The sequence below is a fragment of the Falco rusticolus genome, chromosome 1 (genome assembly GCF_015220075.1).
Source record: "Falco rusticolus isolate bFalRus1 chromosome 1, bFalRus1.pri, whole genome shotgun sequence".
Lineage (NCBI taxonomy): Eukaryota > Metazoa > Chordata > Aves > Falconiformes > Falconidae > Falco > Falco rusticolus.
In genome coordinates this window covers 59410139-59433217 of record NC_051187.1, presented here as the reverse complement: position 1 = coordinate 59433217, position 23079 = coordinate 59410139, and the positions used below count along the sequence as shown (strand labels likewise).

The 23079-nt window shown below is 41.8% G+C and overlaps 1 protein-coding gene across 2 annotated transcripts in view; it reads right to left on the bottom strand.

Annotated features, from left to right (window-relative positions):
• The window catches only part of MCUB (mitochondrial calcium uniporter dominant negative subunit beta), a 52686-nt gene that overhangs the window by 23839 nt on the left and 5768 nt on the right, over positions 1 to 23079 (bottom strand). The window contains exon 2 of one of the 2 annotated variants that reach the window (XM_037381013.1): positions 22133 to 22240. The exons of the other annotated variant lie outside the window; for it this stretch is intronic. Within the exon in view, the coding sequence (XP_037236910.1) occupies positions 22133 to 22240 (108 nt within the window). The remainder of the gene's footprint in view (positions 1 to 22132; positions 22241 to 23079) is intronic. 2 annotated transcript variants of the gene reach the window in all.

Here is a 23079-nt window from a genome sequence, read left to right as displayed (position 1 = left end):
GTCATCTGCCATAAAGGTCATCAGTAGCTCTACCCCCAGAGCGAGCACTTGAGCATGACAAATATCGCTGTTCAGAGCCTGTGGTCACCCACAGAGCCTGAAGGCTGGTAAGGTGAGAGAACTGTAGGCACCATCTTCAGACATGTTATTCAGTGCCTTTCTTGGGACAATTGAGTTACGAGGTGTCATCAGAAGTATGGAAAAGATGTACAATCTACAGTGAGAAACCACTGTTCTGTAGGAAAATGGCTTTATAAACTGTGTAATGTATATGCAGGTACTTCATCTTTGATGCACTTTTCAGTCGTTTTTCCCGCAGTCCTATTGCAAGCTCTTCCCAATCTAACCTGCCCTCAGCCAGGGACAGCACAGACTGTTCCAGGAGTCTATTATATTTTGTATTCAGTAAAGGTACCAATTTTAACATCCATAAAAGTGAAAGAACCATGCTGACATATTCCCTGCTGGTTTACAGTACAGCAATTTTCTTCCTGCTAACAATGTACGCAGGTGAGCTGGAAGTCAGACCAGGCGGTAGTTCTTGTTCTGACTCACCGTACAGACTTGGCAAAGTCATTCACATCCAGATTTCCAGGTAGGGCACTAACCTCAAGCTGTTTCACACTTGAGGTGTTTAAACTTGGCATCAAGCACCCAAAAGTTACTACAGACTTCAACCTCAGTTACACTTGCCTTCCAATTGAGCACCCCAAATCTGTGTGCACATCATAAAATGCTGTTTTTTTTCAGTCTCTAAACTTCAGCTTTACAGCTGAAATACAGCTGTAAGACTTTCAGCACGCCGCGAAGCCAACCATAACTTGCCCTAACTTACAACTCACGTTCACCTCCACAGGACAGGAGGATTAGATATAAAGGCACCTGTCTCATGGGTTTTGATCTAGCACAGAGAGAGTTGTAGCAATGAGACCTGGAGACTTCCATATGGACACTTACAAGGATTTGTAATACATTCATCACCTACAATGTTTGTTTCATTAGAGCATGTAGAGCTCATGGGATGAAGAGATTCAGTTGAAGGCATACATTTGTGCATCATGTTTTTATATCAGTGAGACATAACAGTGTAATAACCTCCTTAAAATTGTAGCGGTGTCCTCTTCCAAAACCTTTTCTTTAATCTCAAAATGTGTGTACGTGGAAAAAATACTAACCTCAGTGTTACTCTCAGATATTTGAAGAACTTTCTCCAGAAAATAAAACCAATTGAATTTTGTACTACAGGTCATTACAGCTGTCCAGATTTACACCTCCATTAATAGATATTCTCACTGATAATATCCTGTATATTCAGCTTTGCAGGAATGTATAACTGTTCTGCGTGTATGTGAGAATGTGTATGTAAAACAGGCAAGACAGCATTCCGGGGTTTTAATGAGAAGTAATCAGCCATGTTCAGGTTTTTGGTAATAATGTTATTCAAACTACATACTGATGTTCAAGATTTACTTTTTCAAAAGGATAAAGCAGATAATGTACTCAATACATGGCTAATGGCTAGTTATGGGGAAGAACTGCAGTATGCAAAACAATGAAAAGTCTAGTGATAAATGCCTATCACAAACAAAATGTTGGTGTCTTTAGAAAAGAAACCAGAAAGCAGTGGAGAAATTGCATCAGATCTCTCACCGAAACTGGGAATAACAACACTCCTTAACACCAAGGCAGCATTAAGAAGTAGGCATTCCTTTACTGCAGCGCTGGATGCACAGGGGGTCATTCCACCTAATGCACATGTCGTGTGTTACATTTAGGCAAGATTATGTACACCATACAGATGTTTATGCATTACATTTCTTGGAAGAGTCAAACATATTCATTCATTTCCCAAGAACAGGTGGTACTATGTTAACTAAGCATCACACATGTTCCTTACAGGTATCTAAGAAAACTTCTGGGGGTCTCAAACAACAGTCGACCCTCTGGTTACAGCTGACTGAGAACCGAAATTCAATTATCTTTCCCTGTATGGACTTGTCCTGACCACAGTTCAACCTGTTTTGGAAAATTTGGTTTCAGATCCGGCTTCACAAGAAGATCTTTTGTTTTAGTTCCTTCTTGGAATTATTGATTAACCTTCCCTTAACAATATAATGTTGCACAACTACTGTTTGATGGTAATTATCCATTATACTGAAACAAACAGTACACGGTGACAGATCCACTGCTACCTCTTACTGTGGCTCAGAGTGATAGAACACCACTAACAATATCTGAATTATTTCCCCTACGCATACACATTTAAAATGCCATGAATAAAACTTACTTTTTTAATTGCCATTGAAAGCTCAACAGCCAACAGGTACACAAATTCATTTGTTCAGGTAGTGCCCAAATAATGATATCCTATATATAAAAAAATTAAAGTTCATGTAAACAACCACACCAAAAAAAAAAATCAATCTGTGTCTCTGAAGTAATAAAAAAATATTATAATCAAATATCTAATTTGATGAGCTAAACAACACATGAGGATAGCAGAAAACTCTGGTTGTTGTTAGTTTTTATCTTCCCAAGTTTTTATTAGAAAAATAATTGCATAAAAAGTGTCACAATACATGAGTACTGTTTATGTATTTCCAATACACGTGCAGCCAAGACTGTAACCTTATTTAAACTGTGTTAATACTATTTCAGCTCAGGGACCTTACAAGCAAACAAAGCACAGAAAGGCAGGGACATTTATTTCCACAAAAACGTACTGGTTTGGGGGAGGCAGAACAGAGAAATGCATGAGTATTGCTGCACATCAGAAAGGAGCCAAGCAGATCCCAACCAGCAGAACTAGTGCTCAAATCCCAGGTCTCTGCAGCACACACTGGGGAGTTAAGTTGTAGGGTCCAGGTCTTCCGCACAAGTAAATAACCTACTATTCTCACCAGAAAATACACCTCTGCCATCTACACACAAGCTTAGATTCCAGGGAGTTTTGTCAGTGCTGGCTGTCAAACAAGACAAACACCCTAAATTCTTGCTTTGTTTAGCCCTGTATATATTTCAACACAGAGTGTTTCCATACGTCACTGTTTATTGAACCTTTATATCAGTAATTACATGATATGCAAAAGAGAAGAGGAAGAACCTTAGGTTTTTGGTTTGCCTGGTTTGGGTTTGGGTTCTTTTTGCTATCCTGTTGGTTATTAAAAATAGCTAGGCAATCAAAACAGCAACAGTACAGATCAGAAAATGTGTCCCAAGACATCAAGGTGAAGAGCTATTCCATTATTCTGTCTAGCCAAGGAGGTATTCCATACCATGGCATGTCATGCTCGGTATATAAACAGGGGGGGTTGGCCAGGGCTGCCGATCGTTGCTGGGGGACCGGCTGGGCATCGGTCAGCGGGTGGTGAGCAGTTGTGTTGTGCATCACTTGCTTTCTTTTCTCCCTTCCCTTTGGATTTCATTCCTCTCCCATTCTCGTTCCTTTTAATTATAACTGTTATTGTTGTTCTTCTTATTATTCTTTTGTTTTATTTCAATTATTAAATTGAATTAATTCTTATCTCAACCCTGGAGTTTTACATTCCTTTCCAATTCTCCTCCCCACTCCTCTGGGTAAGGGGGGAGTGAGTGCGTGGCTGTGTGGTACTTTATTACCGGCTGGGGTTAAACGATGGTAAGCAGCTCTTCCCCAAAGCAGCCTCCCAGGTTTCCAAGGTGGTCTTTCAGTGCCTGCCACACCTGCAGAAAATCCTCGCTTTCCCATAATTTGTGTTACCTCCACAATGTATCAAACCATATTGCTTTTTCCTTGGTGTTGATAAATTGTACATTACAGTATATTGTGGTTAAACTTTCTTTAACTCCTGGACATGTGGCATCCAGTTCTCAAAAACTAGCACCGTATTCACACCAACCAAGAATACAAATGCAGGCATTGAGATTGCTTTCACGGAGCTCCCAAAGGACTTTGCTAGTCTAACTAGTCTCTTACACCATTATCAGCATGCTAAACAGATGCATATGGGAAGAGATCCATCACGTATCCCAGCAGTCACCCAAATCCACCTGACCCAAGCCATCAAAATAGTAACAAATAAGTTGACAAAAGGAAGAAAATAATCTAAATATAGAATTACAAAGATTTCTATTTCCCATCTGTTCTGTTTCTCCAGCACACGGCTGCAATGAGAAATAACAAGGACTGTCCTCCTCGCTGCCTGTAAGATTAAAAACAAGCAGAAAACCCTCTGGCTAGTGAATTCTTCTTCATTTCATAAAATCAACACTATTGTACCTCCATGTAAAAAGAAACTGGAAGACAGGCTTGAACGCATGGTTTTAAGGGCACAGAACTGCCAGAAATGAGCCTTTGAAGCACACACACATGCTGAGACATCGCTCTTCCTCCCGTCCCAGCCACCCACCACCTGAGACCACGGAACATCGAACCTCCTCTAGTAGTATTTCTTAGGATAGTTACTCACTTTTTCCACTCATAGCACTGTACCTATGCACCATGATCATAGCACATGTTTGTAAGGAAGCAACGCTTCTGTAAGAGAGTTGTCTATCCTCCTTACCCTTAAGAGCTCCTGAACCTGCTAGCTAATATCAACCCAGTCTTGAGAGATGGTAAAGGGCTCAAGGTTATGATGTTCTTGAATGTTGCATGGAAAAATTGGAGGCTAGATCAAAGAAAGAGATGTAAATTAATACCCCCAGGGAGGAAAAGGCAATGGCTCTCCCACTCCCAGAGGCAGGCATGCACACAGCCCCTGAATTACCAACCAGGGACCCACTGACACTTCTCACTCCCAGTCCAACGTGGCTAGTCCTCTGGGCAAGGACAAGGATGACCACAGGAATATTTGTCACACGTCTGCAGAAAAAGAGGCTCATTAGGTCTATGAGCCATCTAACTATGACAGCTTGCTCTATGCAACCTATAATCACATCACACTACAGGCTACCTGAATATAAACATCAAGAAAGGCTGTTACGGGATCTTTACATCAGCTTTGCAACATACCTCAAATTTACACAGAATGGAGAGTTTCTACAAAGGCAACACTCATATTTCCTGCTACTCCAAAGCAATTCAGCCCAAAACAAAGCAGGTATTTCAGATAAAGCATGATAATCAACAACCTCTCCCATATTATTTTAAATAAGGAAAATCCCACTTTCTCATATTTCACAGAGTGAATCCAAAACACTTACAGGTTTAACAAAACATTCTGCAAAACCCTGTAGACAGAGGAGGGAAGGGGGTTGCTGTAGCCATAAAATCGCTTAAGTTTTCACAGTGTGTTGGAGACCTAAAGGTACCAAACTGAAATGCATTAGCTATAAAGTTGTTTTTAGCAATGATGTTTGCATTTTCTGTTACTGTTTGTTTCTATGACAGAGGAGCTCAGCAGAGCAGACATGATTGGCATCACACCACCATGCTATAGTACCACACCTTCTTGCTGCTTTTCTCTCCACAACTCTTTATGTACCTTTATCTTGCATCCTGCGCCAGTGCCGCCATTCCTATGGTGACAACTCCCTCTGACTCTCAGTTTGCATTTTCATCATCCCTGAGATCTCACCTATATTTTGCTATTACCACCTCAGTTATACAGGTATTAGGTACAGTCTGCACTTTCTCTAAGAGCGTCTGAGATGGCAAATGCCTCCCTACCCCTGCAAATTAAGGGTTTACTATCTTTGTTCCTAGACTTAACATTTGACTATCAAGAGCAATCCAGGGTGCGCAGACCCTTCATAATAAGAATAAACAAGCCTTCTGCTGCAGCTCTGCAGGGCAGGAAGAACAGACTCCTGGGGGAGGAAATGAAAGGCTTCAAGGGATGTGTTGGGAGCACTGCTGTCAATCTCCAATACTTCTGCAACTCCCTCAGCTAGACTGGAGGTGCTTACAATCATTTCTTAGGCTGAGCATTCAGGAACATCAGGACAACTTCATGATCATCTTAAGGAAATATAGAGTGCAGGTCACAGCAAAACGGTTTGTCCCAGCTTCACCACTACAACCAGCTGATCAACCAGAATAGAAAACTCAGCTAACTGAAAACCAGCTAAGAAAGAGATGAAAAACAATGAAAGGGTATAGAGTAGATAGAGGAGAGGCAGGAGAGATTTCAAGTTGATTCACTCTGTGATCTGAGTACAAAAGAACAGGCAGAAAAAAACATAACCAGGGAATAAGTGTTTTGGCCTAAATTAATCTTGAAGAAGTTGTCTACGGGAACCTGGGTATCTTGAACTGGATCAGAAAAAACCCTCAAAACAAACAAACAAACTAAAAAAAAAAACAAGTAGGAAGTCAGTTGTCCTCTGAATGGAAAAAAACTTGTCTCCTAAAAGAGGAGTCATAAGAACTGCTGAATTTTGCTGCAGTGGTAACTATGCTGTATGTATGTATAATAATATATTATATTGAAAGCACTGACTTGTATCTAGAGCAGGGATGCATAAAAGCAATTTAGTTGTCACTAGAAGTGTAACAGCAAAGCTGTGGAACAGCAGCTCACCTGATGAGGGACTGAGGTACCCACACAGCCCAGGCAGGCAGTGCAAGAAGGCCAGGGAATGGCAAGGTACGGAGCTTGTACTCCAGCCTCTGCTTCACCCTTCTTTGCCTGAAATCTTCCTCTGCCACTGATACTGCACATACCCTATAGAAGACACCCCCAGTAACAATAACCCTGCCTGGTGACCAGCTGAATAGCTACCAGTTCCCTGAACACTGAGGCCAAATATCAGACCAGACCAAATGAAGGTTTGCAGACATGGATGTTGAGGGCTGGGACATGCACAAATACAGAAACTTGAGGAATGTCCCAGGGCAGCAAAGCCAACCACAATCTGCACGCCACAGGGAACACTGACTATGTGTTGCTTTCTCACCTGATGCATCTGCTTCCTCAGGAGCTGGGCTTTCTCCCTACTGCCTCTGCCCCTTGCTTCTCTCATCTTTATGGTTTCCATTTGAAGCTACAGAAAAAAAGAGCAGTATGGAAAGAGCAGGCAAAGGAAATTAAAACTATTGCAATGGAAAAAGAAGGGCAGTCAGCAGCTATTTTTGAGGTGGGGACGGCATAGTGGCAGACAAAGACATAGTATCCTTGTCCCTCCTGCAAAGAAGGGTAACGTTCTGTTCACAGCTTTGGCATATTTCTCTAAGTTGCCCTCTTTTTTCAGTCTGCACTTGCTTTCGTAACACTTTCACTTGGATCCCAGATGAGACCATCTCCCCATTCCATTCTTATTATCCTTAGAGCAGAGCATGAAAGGAAGACCTTCCACATGGAGCCAAGCAATTCAGTACAATAGCTCCATTTCCGTTCATTTTCTTCATTGAAAAGCAGAGCTGTGTTTAAGAAATCACAAGGGAAACAGATGACCTGAACTGCTGCGTTTCCACTTGCGGGTACTTAACCAACACTACTATTAATATAACAGTCTCTTTTGAAAACTTTAAACCATTAACATTTAACCACTTGCCTGCAGACAATGTGGTCAGGCAGTTAAGCTGTATAAATTAATCCATCACTGTGTATTTTTTTACAACACGTGGTAAGTCATTCATCGATTTCCTATTTCTTCTTTTGCAAGGAAAAAGAGTCAAAACCAACTAAAAACAGCAGCTAGATGACAAGTTTGGACATTTCAAAATCCTTACAAAAACACAAAGGAGAAAGAATTTTTATTTATGCATTTTTCAGAAATGATACAAAACACAAACGGTGCTGAATTTTCTGAAGTGAAACACTTTAGCCCGGAAGCGGCCTGCCACTTCTCTGACAGCTACTTCTTTATCATTATCAGGTGGGTTGCTTTGACAGCTTCACTTCCAAGCTGACTGTAAATCTGTGAATATTCACAGATGACTGAAGTGGAACAACTACTGACAACATCCACTGGCTTGGAGCATGAAGATTTAGCCAGGCTCCAGTAGCCAATAACATCCCTGTATGAGTCAAAGTTCTGAAAACCTGTATTTACTTTGCACTGTGTAATTCACTGGGATTTTATAAAGTAATTGTTAACTATCTGACTAAATTAACAACGTGTTTCGTGAGTTCAACCCTTCAAGGTACAGCTGCATTTAAACAGTAACAAAACAGCTCAAATCTAGAAAAGAACAAGAGCTTTCTGAAAATTAAACTGGTAACACCAAACATTTTTACAGGGCTGCAGCATTCCTAGGTCTCCAGGAGGTGCTGCTCTTTACGCCGGCCCATTACATTTAGTCCATGTTGCTGTTTAGTCCCTATCATGGAAAGAAAGTCACGCTCCTGTCTCACTAGAGCCGATGCCCGAGAAGAGGCTGCTCTGACAGGTCCTGCATGTTCAACCTGTGACGGTCAGGAGCTGACTGACACCTGCCAAGAAAGGAGAAGGGGATGCCCCAAGACAGCCCTCTGCAGCTCTTCGCTTCACATTTTCAGAAGGCCTCCACTTCAACAGCCTGACCCTACGTCGTAATCACAGGTGGTATCCTAAACAAGAAACAGCATGAACACTTGGCATCTTAATCCCTTCCAGTGTTTTATTTTCATCTGCTGGGTGTTCAGGCACAGAGAGTAAGGAGCACCTCAAATCAGAATGTAACAGCTGTCAGTATTTGCTGCTCAGCAACAAAGCAGTGAGCCTGCCAAAAGATTTTTTTTAAAAAAATTGCTCTGGAGAAGAGGGAAAGGTTGGAAGCAGGAAACATGTTCTTATCTTTTAGAGCACTTAACAGCTAATTTGATTGTAAGTCTCTTCTGCACACTATAATTGAGCATCTCTGTCTCTGATCCTCAGACATCTGCTGCAGGCAGGGAAGTACAATTACTTCTTTATCCAGACTGAAAAAACAACACAATTTAAGTGACTTGCCAAAGGTAACACAAAGGTTATGGTGGAGCAAAGAACAAAACCTGTGTATCAAAGTACCATGTCTGCATCACATTTCAAAGAGTGCTGTGTGATTTCCTGTTCTAGGAAAAAAAACCTCCCAAGATAAACATCATATTTTAAATTACTCACCTACAACTTCTTAATTTTTTATGTGTAATGTCTAAATCCTACTTTTCTTGGTAAGTGCATATTTCCATTGATTCAACTATTTTTTGGTCAGAGGACCTTGGTTTCCTTGGGGCGCTGTCCCATCTGTTGCCTGTATTTTGGGGCCATAGCAGATGAGGTGTCAAGAAGAAAGAACCACACTGAAACCAAGAACTGATCCCCAACCCTACAAATGACCATCATGGTCCAGACAAGAGTCCAGTTTGCTCAGCGTTCCCCCACCCAACTGTGGGTGGGCAGATCCCTTAGGGATGCCCTGGAAGGAAAGAGAACAGCACAAGAATGTTTTCATTCCTTTCCACAGCACATTTTACGTGTCTTCTCTTTGAAAGAGCAGAATACAAGTGCATTTAATGTGGGTTTCACAAGGTATGGCAGCTCGACGTCCTTGTCACACTATGATTCTGCTTTGTCTCACAACTATCACGGCAAAGATCACATGTATTAAAGACACTCAGCAATTTGGTTTTAGGAGATCCAATTTCATAGCCTTCAGCTATTTTGCTAAATGTAGAAAACAGCTGCAACAAGTGCAGCACACAGCAGCTGTACAGCAGCCAACTCTGCTTTGGACTCTGTCCCATTTCAGGTAGACTTCTGTCATGCCTGCATACTTCAGTGACCGTAATGTAGCAGAAAATGCAACTTGGTACATTCTCAGAGAAGAATCCCAAGGAAGAGCAGCAAAAGTCTAAGGAGTCCCTGGCAGAGAAGGAGGACTTGCTACTCCTTCAGCCTGACCATCAGATGGAGAGGCAGGTCTGAGAAAGTCTCTCTTTATCTGTTCACTCAGCTCCTGCTCAGATTTTGGCTGACACGCAGCCCACCCCAAGGCCTGATGTATGCTGGCAGCAGCGCCATCAGGCCAAAGCGAGAGCAATGCACTGGCAGGACACAATGGGCAGGAAGGGCTAAAGGTCATTAGTCAGTGGTTATCACCTGCAGCCATAATCCCTGCATTTCAAATTGGCATTTTTTTCCAGAATCCACTAACCTATGGAAATGTATAGACCCAACTTCTTCAGCTTACCCAAAAAGCTTTTGAATCAGATGCAGCAGCAGCCAGAGTGCTGAGGCTCTCGTGCTTCCCAGTGTGACACAGGGACACCTGCACTGTGCGGGAGCGGGGAAGATAAGCACTCTCACCCTCAGCAAGGTAACTGCTTTGCTGACAGGTGCAGTTTATGAATCAGAGAACTTGGGAGTCAGAACCCTCGTGAATCCAGTGACAAATTAGTGGATTCACATGTTAGGCTGTACAAAAGGGATTAAGCTCATTTGACATATTTGTTTTCTTTCGTAATGAGTTCATTAAATAAACTTTAACATACAGAGTACATTGTCCTGTAAATTTGAAAGATCCAAAAAGACTGTGACACTCTCCTCCCCTCATCCTGATATTCAAGGATGCGAAAAGAGTGAGGAGTTTGTCAGGTTTATAAATCAGCATTTGCCTGTAGGACCCAAGACAGCACGGGTTAACTCTTGTTGCATTGCGTGTCCTTCACGCTAGATTTAAATAACGCTGACAGCTAACATTACTAAAGACACGATGAAGCCAGGCTCAATACATACATCTATCACCCTAAAAGGACGGGATTATTCTTACTGCATATTCATTAGATTTCTGTCTAGCACAGCTCTGTGTAATGAATTCCTCCCTCCTCTCCCCTCTCCCTCTCCCAAAGGAGGGTATTTAAGAGCTCAGACCATTTCACTCTCAGGAAGTCATGCAAAGGATACTCGAAGTTTCCATTTCAGCCTTATCCCTGACTATACACATAGTTCTTTCTTCTGTGCTTGCACCACTCATGCTTGTTAGATTTATGAACCCCTGTAGTCACTGCTTAGTGAAGTTATGCATATTTAATTCTTAAATTTTTCCTCATAAATGAATCTCTACAGTTTCTACCCATTTACGCGGCTTCTGAGTTCCCTTCAATGATCAATATCTTTATGGTAATATAGTATTTCAGGTACTGTCATACCAGTGGTCTCATCCTCTTGTTCCCTGAAACAATTCCTCCCACACATGCAACACAAAATTACACTAGTCTTTCCTACACCCTAGTGTGTTCACATGGTTTCCTCATCATTAAAACCTTTTTTCAGGAGTGCCAAAATTCAGTGGGTTTCCTCCCAGGGAGATGGAGAGAAGCACAACAAAGGTATTATATTTACTCTTTTCCTTTGTCTAGCAATTTTCTGTCTAGCACCGAGATAGTGTCTATCACTATCTCTTGAAGCAAAACTTCAAGTTTGCTTTATTAAAACAAAAATTGCAAAGTAAGTACTATGTCAGTCCCCTTAAAGCTTATCACTTTTACGTTGCTCTTCAGATGCCTTTGAGATTCCCTCTCAACCTCTATGCCACTGGATTTCACTGGGGCACAAGAGCAAATTTACAGTCATTAATCTCTGGTATCAACTGGTTCTACTTTTTCAGTACCAGTGAGACAGCAAGGCCTGGAAGAAGTACACCAGCCACTTCAGAACTTCATCTTGTATTCTACATGTGTGAACGCAGTCTCTGTTCAGCAGCAGCAAGTGCAGGGTGATGTTGGCAGCTGTGTTAAGACACAGCAGGCATTGCCATACTGCCGCTGCTCTGCCCCTTCCGTGTAACACAGATTCTGGGCCTCTGCAGGAGCATGAACGATTTTAGTCCAGAGGGAAAAAACAGGGTGAACATGAAGGGGGCTGTGAAAGAGGTCAACACCAAATCAAGCTGCAGACCTCATGACCATACCTGCAAAAGTGATTTATGATAAGGAGAGAAACCTTGCACAATCACTGCACCCACTGATACAACACTAACACGAATTACCACAGAGACTGCAGGCTTGAAAACTCCTTCCTTTACAAACAGCAGGCTAAAGAGGGGTAAGACTGGCTACTGAACTTCCAGCTGACAAAAAGCAAAATACAACCCCATCAAACCACTAAATTCATGTCCATTTGAACAGCCACCCTATTACAGCCAGCACCCAACCTGACACTTGCAGAAGAGAACTCCAAGGCAGAATACTCCCTTTTGCTGTGCTACACCAACGCTACAGCTCAGGAAGAGACTTTGTTTTCCAGTGACTCTCAACAATATACTCAATATATTCTAGTTTCTTTTTTTAAAAGGAACCAGACATTAGTTGTCCTTGCTCAAGAAGCAGGACCCTTTGCAGTCATTTTCCAGAGAACTATGATCTATGCATGGGTTATTACCTTATTATACTGATAGCTTTAGAAAAATGAGACACTAAGAGCAGTCTGCTTCTGGTAAATATTTAACTATTAGAATCATGCCAACATACTTCTCAGCTTGACTCTCCTCAACTTTACTTCAGCATCATGCTTTCATCTTTCCCTATGGTCTGAAGCTGACAGCGTATCAAACTTAGCAATGTAAGCATACTCCTCCTCTGCAATGTGAATGGATCCTACTAATAGATTACAACAGCATTTAATATGAGATGAACTTCAGTCAATCCTCTTATTAGTTCAGATAAGGAACCATCTGAACGTTTGTTCTACACTTTTTGCTTTATGACCTTCTGCTTCACCGATGAGAAAAACTTGCTCTTTTCTCAACTAATAGCAGAGGAGGAGAATGATTCTTAATCTCTAAAATTATTTGGAGGAGACAGAGGGGTGGCATTTCACAACTATGGATCAACTGTTCTTTACCTGGGTATAGGCTGAGGTGGGGAAGAGCAGATGTGGAAAAAACTGTCATCCAATTCCAGGCCCCAGCAACTACAGGGAAAGGTCAGTAGCAAGAGTGGAGCAGCCCCAATTTACTGCATCCTTCTGAAGATGCAAGATGAGTCCAGACAGAGTGGGTGCCCACAGCTCCACAAGAACTTAGAGCACCTAGGCATCTCTTTCACTGGGAGTTTGAAGGAGATAACGTCTGGAGTTAAAACTATCACTTCTCCCTCTTCTCTTCCTCTTTCCTCATGTCTTGAGCCCATTAAAACCATACTTACAGTATCCAGTATGCTTGGATCTCCCTAAGAAAAAGAGCCACCTGCATCCTCTAATGCTCTGCTCCTCCTGTCAGCATACAAAACTGGAAGGGGATCACTGGAGCAGCTTGCCGAAAAAAACAGGCACTACCTAAAAATCCCAAGAGCTGGAATTACAGGGTCCCAACCTGTAAAGCTATTTGCTAAGAAAATCAACTACATTCATATTGATTAAAATGCTACAAAGGCATCAGATCCAAAGGGCCAATCTGAAGTGCAGTTCTGGACACATCTGTGAGTCTAAGCATCACTGCAATTTCTTTGTATGTCTTTTAAGTGCCACTGCAAAGATAGGGCAAAGCAGCTTTCATTCGTATCTCTGATTTGCAGCAAACCACTCTGGTTAGCCTGTTTTCAGCAGAAGAAATGGTTTTTTTAAATGAAAATGTAGAACATCACTTATTTCTGTAACTCCAGCTCAACTATCACCAGCACCATTACAAGATCAATGCCAGGACTGCACTCCCAAATATACCTTCAGATCCACAGCAAGCAGCAGATCTCATTATTACACTAGCTGTTTCACTTCTGTATTCCACTAAAAAATACTGAGCTCTGCAGGCATTTTATTCGAATGAGTTACATTTACTTCAGCATTAGTAGCAATGAAACAGACAATTATGTTGCATTTGGCAGTGGGTGATAAAAAACAGCTTCCAGTCTGGCCTCTGTCCTTCTACAAAGGAAAAATCAGCATCCCCTAGTGCTGGTGCAAAAAGATGTGCTATGGTTAATTCTGAAGACCATGCTGGCAGGCTGGCACTAGGCTGGCATCCCAGCGTGTTCAGTCATCTGCTCCCTGCTCCCGACTCCAACAGAGCTCTACACTGAACAGAAACTGGAGTCACTGCCTCACTTAGAGGCAAGATACCACCAATTAACTGACTGGCATCATTTCGCTTCTTTGAGAGACAGCACCTCTGGCTTCCACTGAGTACCTACTGGCATGCTTAACCTCTGCTTTAGCAAAGAAAAAGACAATCTGACATGTTATTCTTGATAAGCTGCTCACCTTGATTCACAGCATCACTGGATGTGATCAGTGTCCAGCTGGCTCAATACTGGATTTAGCCCTTGTCTCAGTACAGTTAAGATCTTAAAGATGGAGTTATATATTTTAAAAATGTTTTCATGGTAGCTCTGCTAAGACATTGTCCACATTACAAAGAGCTTATTAATACAGCTATCTTCATGAAATACCTCAAAAAAGACACAGAATATATATCTGCAGGAGTCCTTTAGCTACTATTACTGGCTCTGAAGTGCCTAACAGGAAAAAAAAAAATCCACTCAACTTTTCTTCCCCAGTAATTATCTAAGCTATCAGCCACAATACAGAAAATGATCAATCAATAGTAATATCTAGTGGCAATTACACAGCTAGATATTGAGACCTCCCTGTATGCTTATGAGAGCACCACTCCTCATATTCTTTCATATTTCTTAAGTACCCTTATTCTAAATTAAATGTGTATGTGTATTAATACAGTATGCTATTCTAAGTATTTCAAGTTTAGCACTTTCAAAGTAAACAGGAAACAGCTGACTAGTAACTGCTGGTAAGTTAAACTCAAAAACTGTGCTTATAAATATTATGTCACCTGTTTGTCAAAGTGTCCACAAAAAAGATTTATAGTATAGTCATATGAGCAAAGCCTCTCAGTATAGAAACATCTCATAGATGCAAAACAGGTAAATAATTACACTGATTCTTTTTCCTTCAAAGATCTTAAACTAGGATTAACACCAGTTCCTCGGCTTTCACCGACTCTAGGACTCTGGCTGGAAAAACCCCTGTTCATTACAGGTTTCAAAAGTCAAATTCCTCCCACAAAATTCAAGCAGTCTGTAAATTGTACCAGCAAAACAGTATCTGCTCAAGCTACTTTGTGTTAAATTATGCTAGTACAGATTAACTGACTCTTTTGTTACGTAGCAGAGGCTGAACACTAAAATTTATAAAGTGTTTTTAGTTTTTGAATGAGACCAAAAAATGCTTTGACAGAAAATACCTGAAACGTTATCAAGGCAATAATCAGACTTCCTTTGTTTGGAAAATCAATTTGACACTGAAGCCCATTCCCTTCTGAAACAACACCATTCACATTCAGTCAAGTCGATCTTTAACTTAGGTCAATACTGCTGACCAAGTTAAAAAAACAAATTAAAAAAGTCCAACCCCAGACAGCAAAACATATCCATCAGCTACTCAGAGACATGCACATGCTCCAAACCCTTGTGCTGGTTTTTTTTCCCAGATCTTCTATAATTGCTCGTCTACAACATAAGAGTCTCAGTTTCTATAAAAGAATGTACTATCCTCTTGACTATGAAAGAGCTTGAAAAAAACCCACTATTCAAACTAATCTCAAAGGCTCAAATCCCAATGGAAGGCAAGTACACAGAACCATAATATTTTGTTTAGAAAATAAGTGCTTAATGCTTCTGAGAAATTAAGACATTAAAAAAAATACACATACACAAAATATTCAAGGACTGCTTGCTGTCCAGTCACTAAAGTGGACACAAAGGACATTCATTGCTTGAAATACAGCAGAGAAAAAAAAGTCTTCTATATCCTATAACCTACTTAGGTTAGGGAATTTTTTTGTCTTGTGTTACCTAATGAATTTGCAATTCAGACAGAAAGCTGTGTCCTGAAGCAAGAGCCTGAAACAAGCTCTAGCACCACTGCTCTCTTCCTGACCTGGTGAGAAGGTGCACGTTAGATGCGCACCACACGATACAGAATGGATTTTCGGTCCAGGTGCACGAACACACCGAGCAACTACACGCCGCTTCCAGGATCCCAGCTAGTCTCTCCATATGGACAGTGTTTTCTGGATATAGCAGCCCACTCAGAATGAGCCACAGTGGAAAAGCATAATCATGCCCACAGAGCTCAATCTGCATCCAAGACCATCTGCAATACAAAATGCAGATACACAGGACTATCAGCTCACCATCCTCCTTACCGAAACGGAGAAAACGGGATCAGCCATGCTCTCAGACTGACTGCTGCTTTGTTGTGAGGAAGCCAGACAGTGGGAGTTGAGCTGAGTTCCCCACAAATACATGGTAAAAAGATTCTTGCAAATCTTTCTCACATTATAAAGCTTGAGTCTTCTTGAGAATACTGCAGTTTGGAGAAGCTGCTGTAGTCTATAAAAAACACCTTTAGGACTCAGTAATACTGAGTTTTCCTGGAGTGCAAAACAGTGTCTGAATTTTTTCAGTGACAGCTTATTAAAAGTCCAGCAAATCAGAAAAAATACCTGATTAACAACAAGTGAGCAACAGAGACTCACAACCATGCTTGCAACATGTCATCCTGGAAGAAAGTACATGGGAAAATACAGTCACAATCTCCTTGACACCACCATATTTTCCTGCAATATGCTTTTCCTGTGTGCCAGTTCCATGAGTGAGGATTTGATATGTATTAATAAACATACTGAACAACCTCTTCTCTCACTTGTTCTGTGGCTAGGTAGAGTATAAAGAGAACGATCACTCTCTGTAGGTTGTTTCCCTCGTATCTTTATTTTCTTTCACTCTCAGAATAAGATGGCTCAAGTTCAGTTAAAAACCTACCATCTGCCGTATTTACCTGTTGCAGCTGAAGTCTCTCAAGCAACTTGTAAACTCAAATTTAAACAGAGGCATTAATTAGCACTATAAAAACTGTAACTTAAACCAAAAATGGATAGCCTGAATAGTTCTGCACTGATGAGGGGATATAAACACCACATGGTGCATGTTAGGTCAGGCAAAGCATGCTACAACGAACCAGCAACAATGCAGACAAATTCTCTACTAAATATTGATAGTTCAGGCTAAATATGAGGGTCCATCAATTATGTGCTTTTACCATTGACTTTGAATGAATGTTGTTCAACATTTCCCTCCCTCTGAATATGTACTGTATTCTCCTGAACTCAAGACACTGGATTTTTCTGCCTTCATCAATGAGGGTGACAGGGACACAGCATGAAAGCAGGGAACAAAACCAAACAAGCTCCTCCATCTACAGCTTCCCCCCTGAAGCGGATCCCCTGAGAATGCTGAAAAACACATCACGACCCTGAGAAAGCAGCACTGTAGCAGTGTGACCCTCGCCACCCTGCAGGTAGGTCTTCAGGCTCCACCACAATGTGACCTTTTGAGCGAAAGAGCAGCGAGGGGCCCGGAGCAGCAGCTAGAGAGAGAGAGGGCCAGATGCATTGGGTTGGGCTCTGTGTGGTGTCAGCAACACTGAGATAAACTTGGGTTTTTTTCATTTTAAATGACACACACAAGTCAATTTCTAGCAGCAGCAAGGGAGCCCCTCTGACACCAACAAACACCCAACATAAACAGAATGTGCAACCTGCCATCCCAGTTTTGAGTTTGGCTACAAATGGAATTAAAAAGCAGGAGAAAAGATCGCTCTCCTGTCAGCTCCAGGCCTAGGAGTAGCTGCTGGCTGACTATTCTTTATGATGGCCACTACCTATGCAGCTTTGCATCGCTTGTGCATGTGCGGCATTTCAAATTTGTGTCATGGAAATACATAATTTTTCTCTTGCTTGCAGGTAAGATTAGCCTGTGCCACAGCACCACGCACTGACCTGTGAACCAGCACATTGCTGCTGGCTGCTTCTAGTGGATCTCGCTGGTCTGACTGTTGCCACCATGGTGCCGTCTATCTTTCTGAAAGCTGAAGCCCCTGAGTTGTGGGATTACACTACAGGCTGCCCTGCCATTGCAGAGCCTCATCCAAAATCTAGAAACTATTAAGAACACCACAAAAGCCAACAGCAGTATGTAAGGGTTTAAATTCTAAATATTATACAGAATTCAAAATTTGTAGCCACATATGAATAATCAACACCAGCATTTTTGTTTAAGCCTGTTAGTAACTCTTGATAGCATCTACCTTACTATGTAGTTTTATGCAGTTACTTCTTGCATTAGTTATGAATATTCATAACTTGCACAAAAACTTTTGTAATATCTCAAGAAAGCTATTAACTACTGATAGTTAATGCCAAGTAAGACAAGTTTTGCTATAATTGTTGGCAGTAGAGTACATGGGTGCAAGATCTTACTTGCCAACAACCCAAAACTGTATTTATATTTGAACGCCAATGAGATTACAGCTTTCATCTGCTGGCTCAAGGGAATCCGCAAAGGCAGTTACATCCCTGTTCATGAGAAGAGTAACATGGCCATAGCAGAAGGAAACGTAACCAACTCACAAGGAAGCAAGTTACAGTATGTGCAGCATTACGAAATGCTGAAGCACCACTATGATGGTTTGCCCAGAATACAGTCATATCAGGGTCTGATCTGTAGCAAAATATACTCACTTTACACTTCCAATGCCATGAAGAATAGCTTGGGATCAGTACTGCAAGGAGCACGCATGGTTTAACAGCTACGATTCAGGTTTAGGGCCTGGGCTATTTGATGTCTCTTTAAATTACTCCAGCTCAGTCAGATATCCAGTGTGTTTACAGCCACAGGGCACTGCATGACCAAGCCTGAAACTTCAGCCTTCAAACTGTGATCTTCTAAGCATGCCTGATTTTATCAGACCAGAAAGACTACAAACACCAAGTATACACCTTTGGGTTCTGATTAAAGCACAGAGAGAGACGTAAATACTAACAATGGTTTCATACCCTATAGCATGTCAAACTCTATGGCTTCAGACAAATAATGTTATTTAAAATTACTACAGTAAAGAATACTGGAGAATGCTCTCACAATCAACAGATTAAAATGACAAAAAAGTGGTAGAAAAGTCAGTGTAGAAATTTCAGTGTCTGCCCATTAAATTGGAACTAGCTCCAACTCTGCAAAAAATAGTGTTACCTGCCTTACAAGAAACTGCTTTTGACTGAATGCCACTGCAGCTAGCTGAGAAACTGTAACAGTCAGAACTGACTGCAAAAGATACTGCTGTGGTGCCAGTGACGGGAATACATTCTCGCAGGAATCTTGTCTCAAGATTTTTAATAGATTCTCCTTGGTTTAAATGAGTTGCAACTTAGCCTGCAGCAGGTCATCTCCCAAGTCAACTGAGGGCAAAGACCCCAGGAATGTCCCCATTCTGCACCTTCAGCCTCTTTGTGTTGCACCTTTAGCAAGGCTTACACTTTGGGATACTACAGGGAACACATTATGGCTTCAAAAACTTTTCCAAACCAACAAGCACACTGCCAAAAAATGTGCCACAAACACAAGTAACATGGTGCCAAAATAATTCAGGCCTCATTTAAAAACCGTCTTCAGGAAGGCACTAATAAGAATCCAGGATATCACCAGCAGCACATAAAATTAAAAGGGAATGTGTAAACCAAAAGCAAAGTCCCATCTAACACAGACACAGTGTAGGGCTGAATCATGGCATCTGGTTACTGAACACAAAAGCTCCTCACAAAAGAGCTCCAAGGACTTAATTCAGTTTTCCTGTTTAAACACAGTTCAGGGCTATCCAGCAGTCAAATCAAAGCAGAGGAAGGCAGAAGAGGCACGCTCACCCTTTCACCTCTGGCAGCAGAAAAAACGAGATTGCTCAAGATCTGTAACTGCTGTGTCTCCATTCCCTCCCTCCCTCCCCAAATTCAAGGGACTTCCTGCCTTCAGTTAAAAATACCAGCATGAGTAGTGCTCTGAAAAAACAGCATTATTTACAGAGCTGGGGAATTCATGAGCTCAGTGTAAACTTTAAAAAACGTTGCTGTCTTTTAAGATGCTGGTGACTTGTTAACAACTTTCTGCTAGTTTTGTCCGGAATTTCAAAATTCTGAAAAGCTGCAGGGAAAGGGGGAGGTGGGGAAAGGGCTGCTAAATCCACTGAGAAACTAAGACAAACTCCTAACCTTGCCATTTCACAGGCATCTGTTCCACTTAAAACACGAAGATATGCAAATCAGATACACAGCTTTTATGATATAGTTGTGAAAGATGACTGCCTTTAAGTTTCAACTATTTTATCTGTGTTACCAGCACCAAGTATTTACCTGAGCCACTGATCAAGATCCTTGACTTCCAACGCTCAGCTGATTCAGAATTGCCAGCCTTGGGTACAGTATTCAGGACAAGATGACCATTAATATAAATATTGTGTGAGACGCTGAAGTTATTACAGATGTATTTCTTCCACTGGGCTTGCATTTTTGTTTCAGTTCACTGTTTGCAAACACTTCTTTCAGCTTCTTTCCTTGCCTAGGGCAAAGCAGAGACAGGATCTGCAGAAAAGGAAGCTGAACTACTTTATGGTTATGCAGCAGGTTTGCCATCTTCTCAAATACTTTTAGGCAGCTTAATCCATCTTAATTTATTGCAGTTAACTTAAAACTTGATTATTTGCTAGCACACTTATTCAACTGCATACCCCAGGCTAGCCAAACTCTCTGCCCCACTCCCAGCTGAATCATCACTTGAGCATCCAGCCTCTATCTAGCTGAGCCTGGCGATCAGCCCACCCCTACAGCAAACCTCCCTCTGCCCCGGCACCGCAGCCCTGAGGCACCCCAGCTGCAAACCCACGTTTGTGGTTTGTGCTACCGTGCTCCCTGGACCAGGAACCCTGTCATGACTGTGTCTCACATGAGGGACTCCAGCCTAGCGGGCCGGAGGAGGAGCAGCTGGGGCCACTGAGGTCCCCCGAGTAAATGCTGCCGTGCCTCAGGCGCCTGGCACCTTTGTACTTCTGTTTACTACAAACACGTAAAGGTAAAGGATGTGTTTTATTTAAAAAGTCTTCTTCCACAGACAGCACAATGGGATATGTTCACAGCTGTGCTGTCACTGGCAGAGAGAGGCTGGTTCAAAAAGCAAGTACAGAAGATAAATAAAAAACGGTTCGCATGAGAAGGTACAGATAAGGTCAGGCCCTAGGAAAAAATAAACCTTAAACAAAACCGTAGGAACACTGTCCTGTGAACAGCATGGCATAAGCGCTGCAGGTAAAACAGCCAGCTGCACTGTACGTGGAGAGCGCTCATCTCTTCCCACCATGGCACTGACCAAAGTGATACCCTCATGATACATTCAGTTCAATTTGCCAGGAAGAAGACCAATATAATCTTTCCTCCACTCTGGCAAGCATGCAAGACATTTAAAGATGCTTTTGTGATCTCTGAATCAACTTTGTGGTCTCTTACTACACTTTTAAGTACCAATGGGGAGACACTGGGAAAATGAAATCACTGCCTGCTTTGCAGATAAACAAAACATTTCTTAAAAGAAGGTAATTTCTTTCTCTCCAACTGACTAGAATGCAAAGACTGAAGTAATTTTGATCTAAAATGATCAGACGGTAAATGTGAAGATAACTGCTTCAAAATTGTTTATCTGAAGTTAAAAAAAGGAAATTATATCTTGCCTGTGTAAAATGTACTCAATTTTTCTGTCCTTTTGAAGATGCACCGCCTGTGCTCATCACGATAAATGCAGCTTTTAAAGGTATAAATTTCCCATTTTCACAGTAAACATCTTTTTTCCATTTCAGTCTGAGTAAGTACTGAATGTTTCCTCACCGATAAGGGGAGGTTGTGCTTGCCAATCCTCATCACACAAGCCCAAAGCTATTTGTTTATCCGCACACCGAGGGCTGACACCAGACACTTCTGTACCGAGCAGCAGGCCACTCACCCTGGCCAGAGCCCCTTGGACAAAGAATTAATTTGTGAACTACAAAATCTACCATCTTGAGTAGGCAGGCAGCCAACCAATGTTCATTTTTAACTTCTATTCCTTTCTTCAGCTGTTGTGTTATAGTAAATAGAGTCATTCTAACTTGAGGGACTCATTTTACTAGTGATGGACCTGACCTTCACAGTCTAGATCCGCACCTTCCCAACATTTGGGGATCATGGACTTTGGGTCAAGCATTCCCCTTAAGCCATCTAGCCTCACACCATCACGCCACAGATTCCTCATGTGCTGTATCAGTTACAAACGGGTGTGCAGCAGTACTTTTATAGACCAAGTCACTCTCCACATATCGCAGGAATTAAAGAGCAGCCTGCCTGGCAAACACAAAGTATATTTGGGACAGTGAGTAAGAATACCTGCACTGGATGCGATTTCAACATGATCCAGGACTCATGTGGCAGCCGAGGATGGAAAAAGTCAGAGAACAACTTGCAGACCTGAAAACTGTCATCCTCCCAGCCTCCCTATGGAAGTTGACAGAACAAATAGCTTAATTTTTTGTTGGGCTCCTCAGATTAGCCTGGGATACCAGAAAGGACACAGTGGGCAGCCAGAGGAGTGGCAGAAGTGACCTTACAAAAAGCCACCTCTTCCCCATACAAACCTAATCACCAAGTTATTATATATATTGCATATATATTATGACAGCCAGACAGGACAAGGCAACACAGAAAACCTGTCTCTTCCATTCATCTTTCCAGAAAAGAGCAAAAGAGACAAGAAACCAAACCAGAGCAAAAGCTGGTGTTACATGTCCTTAGGAGGCACTTAATTAACATCATATTTTAACAAGGCCCAGAAGTGAAACACCTTTGGGCTCAGAAGAGCTTGCTGCCTTCTCACCTTGCTGCAGGAACCCGACTCACTGTCAGTGAGTGACCCAATGTGAAGTTCACCTTTGCTGCTGACCTGCAAGGATGCTGTCAGGGTGAAGATGATCCCAGAGAAAGCCAGCCTTTCATTCATTTTCCTTCAGCTCATTTCCCCTCAAGGGGAAGTGAGGAGATAAAGATTTAAACGTTTAACCATGTGTTAAGAACAGATGTACTGTTTGCTTCCTCTCCAATACCAAAAATCTTACTGTGTAAGAAGGACTTCAGAAGGTGAAGTCCTCACCAGGAGAAAACAAAACCCAACCAACCAACACCAAAAATCTATATTTCGCTTTCCTTCCTCTACCACCCCTTCAGAAATTAAGATATTATAATATAAGCTGTAGAATAGGGTCTACGTTTTTGCCCTGTCAGCTTTAAAACATGAAAATGTAAGAAGAAAAAAAAATCAGAAAAAACTCATGCTTAAA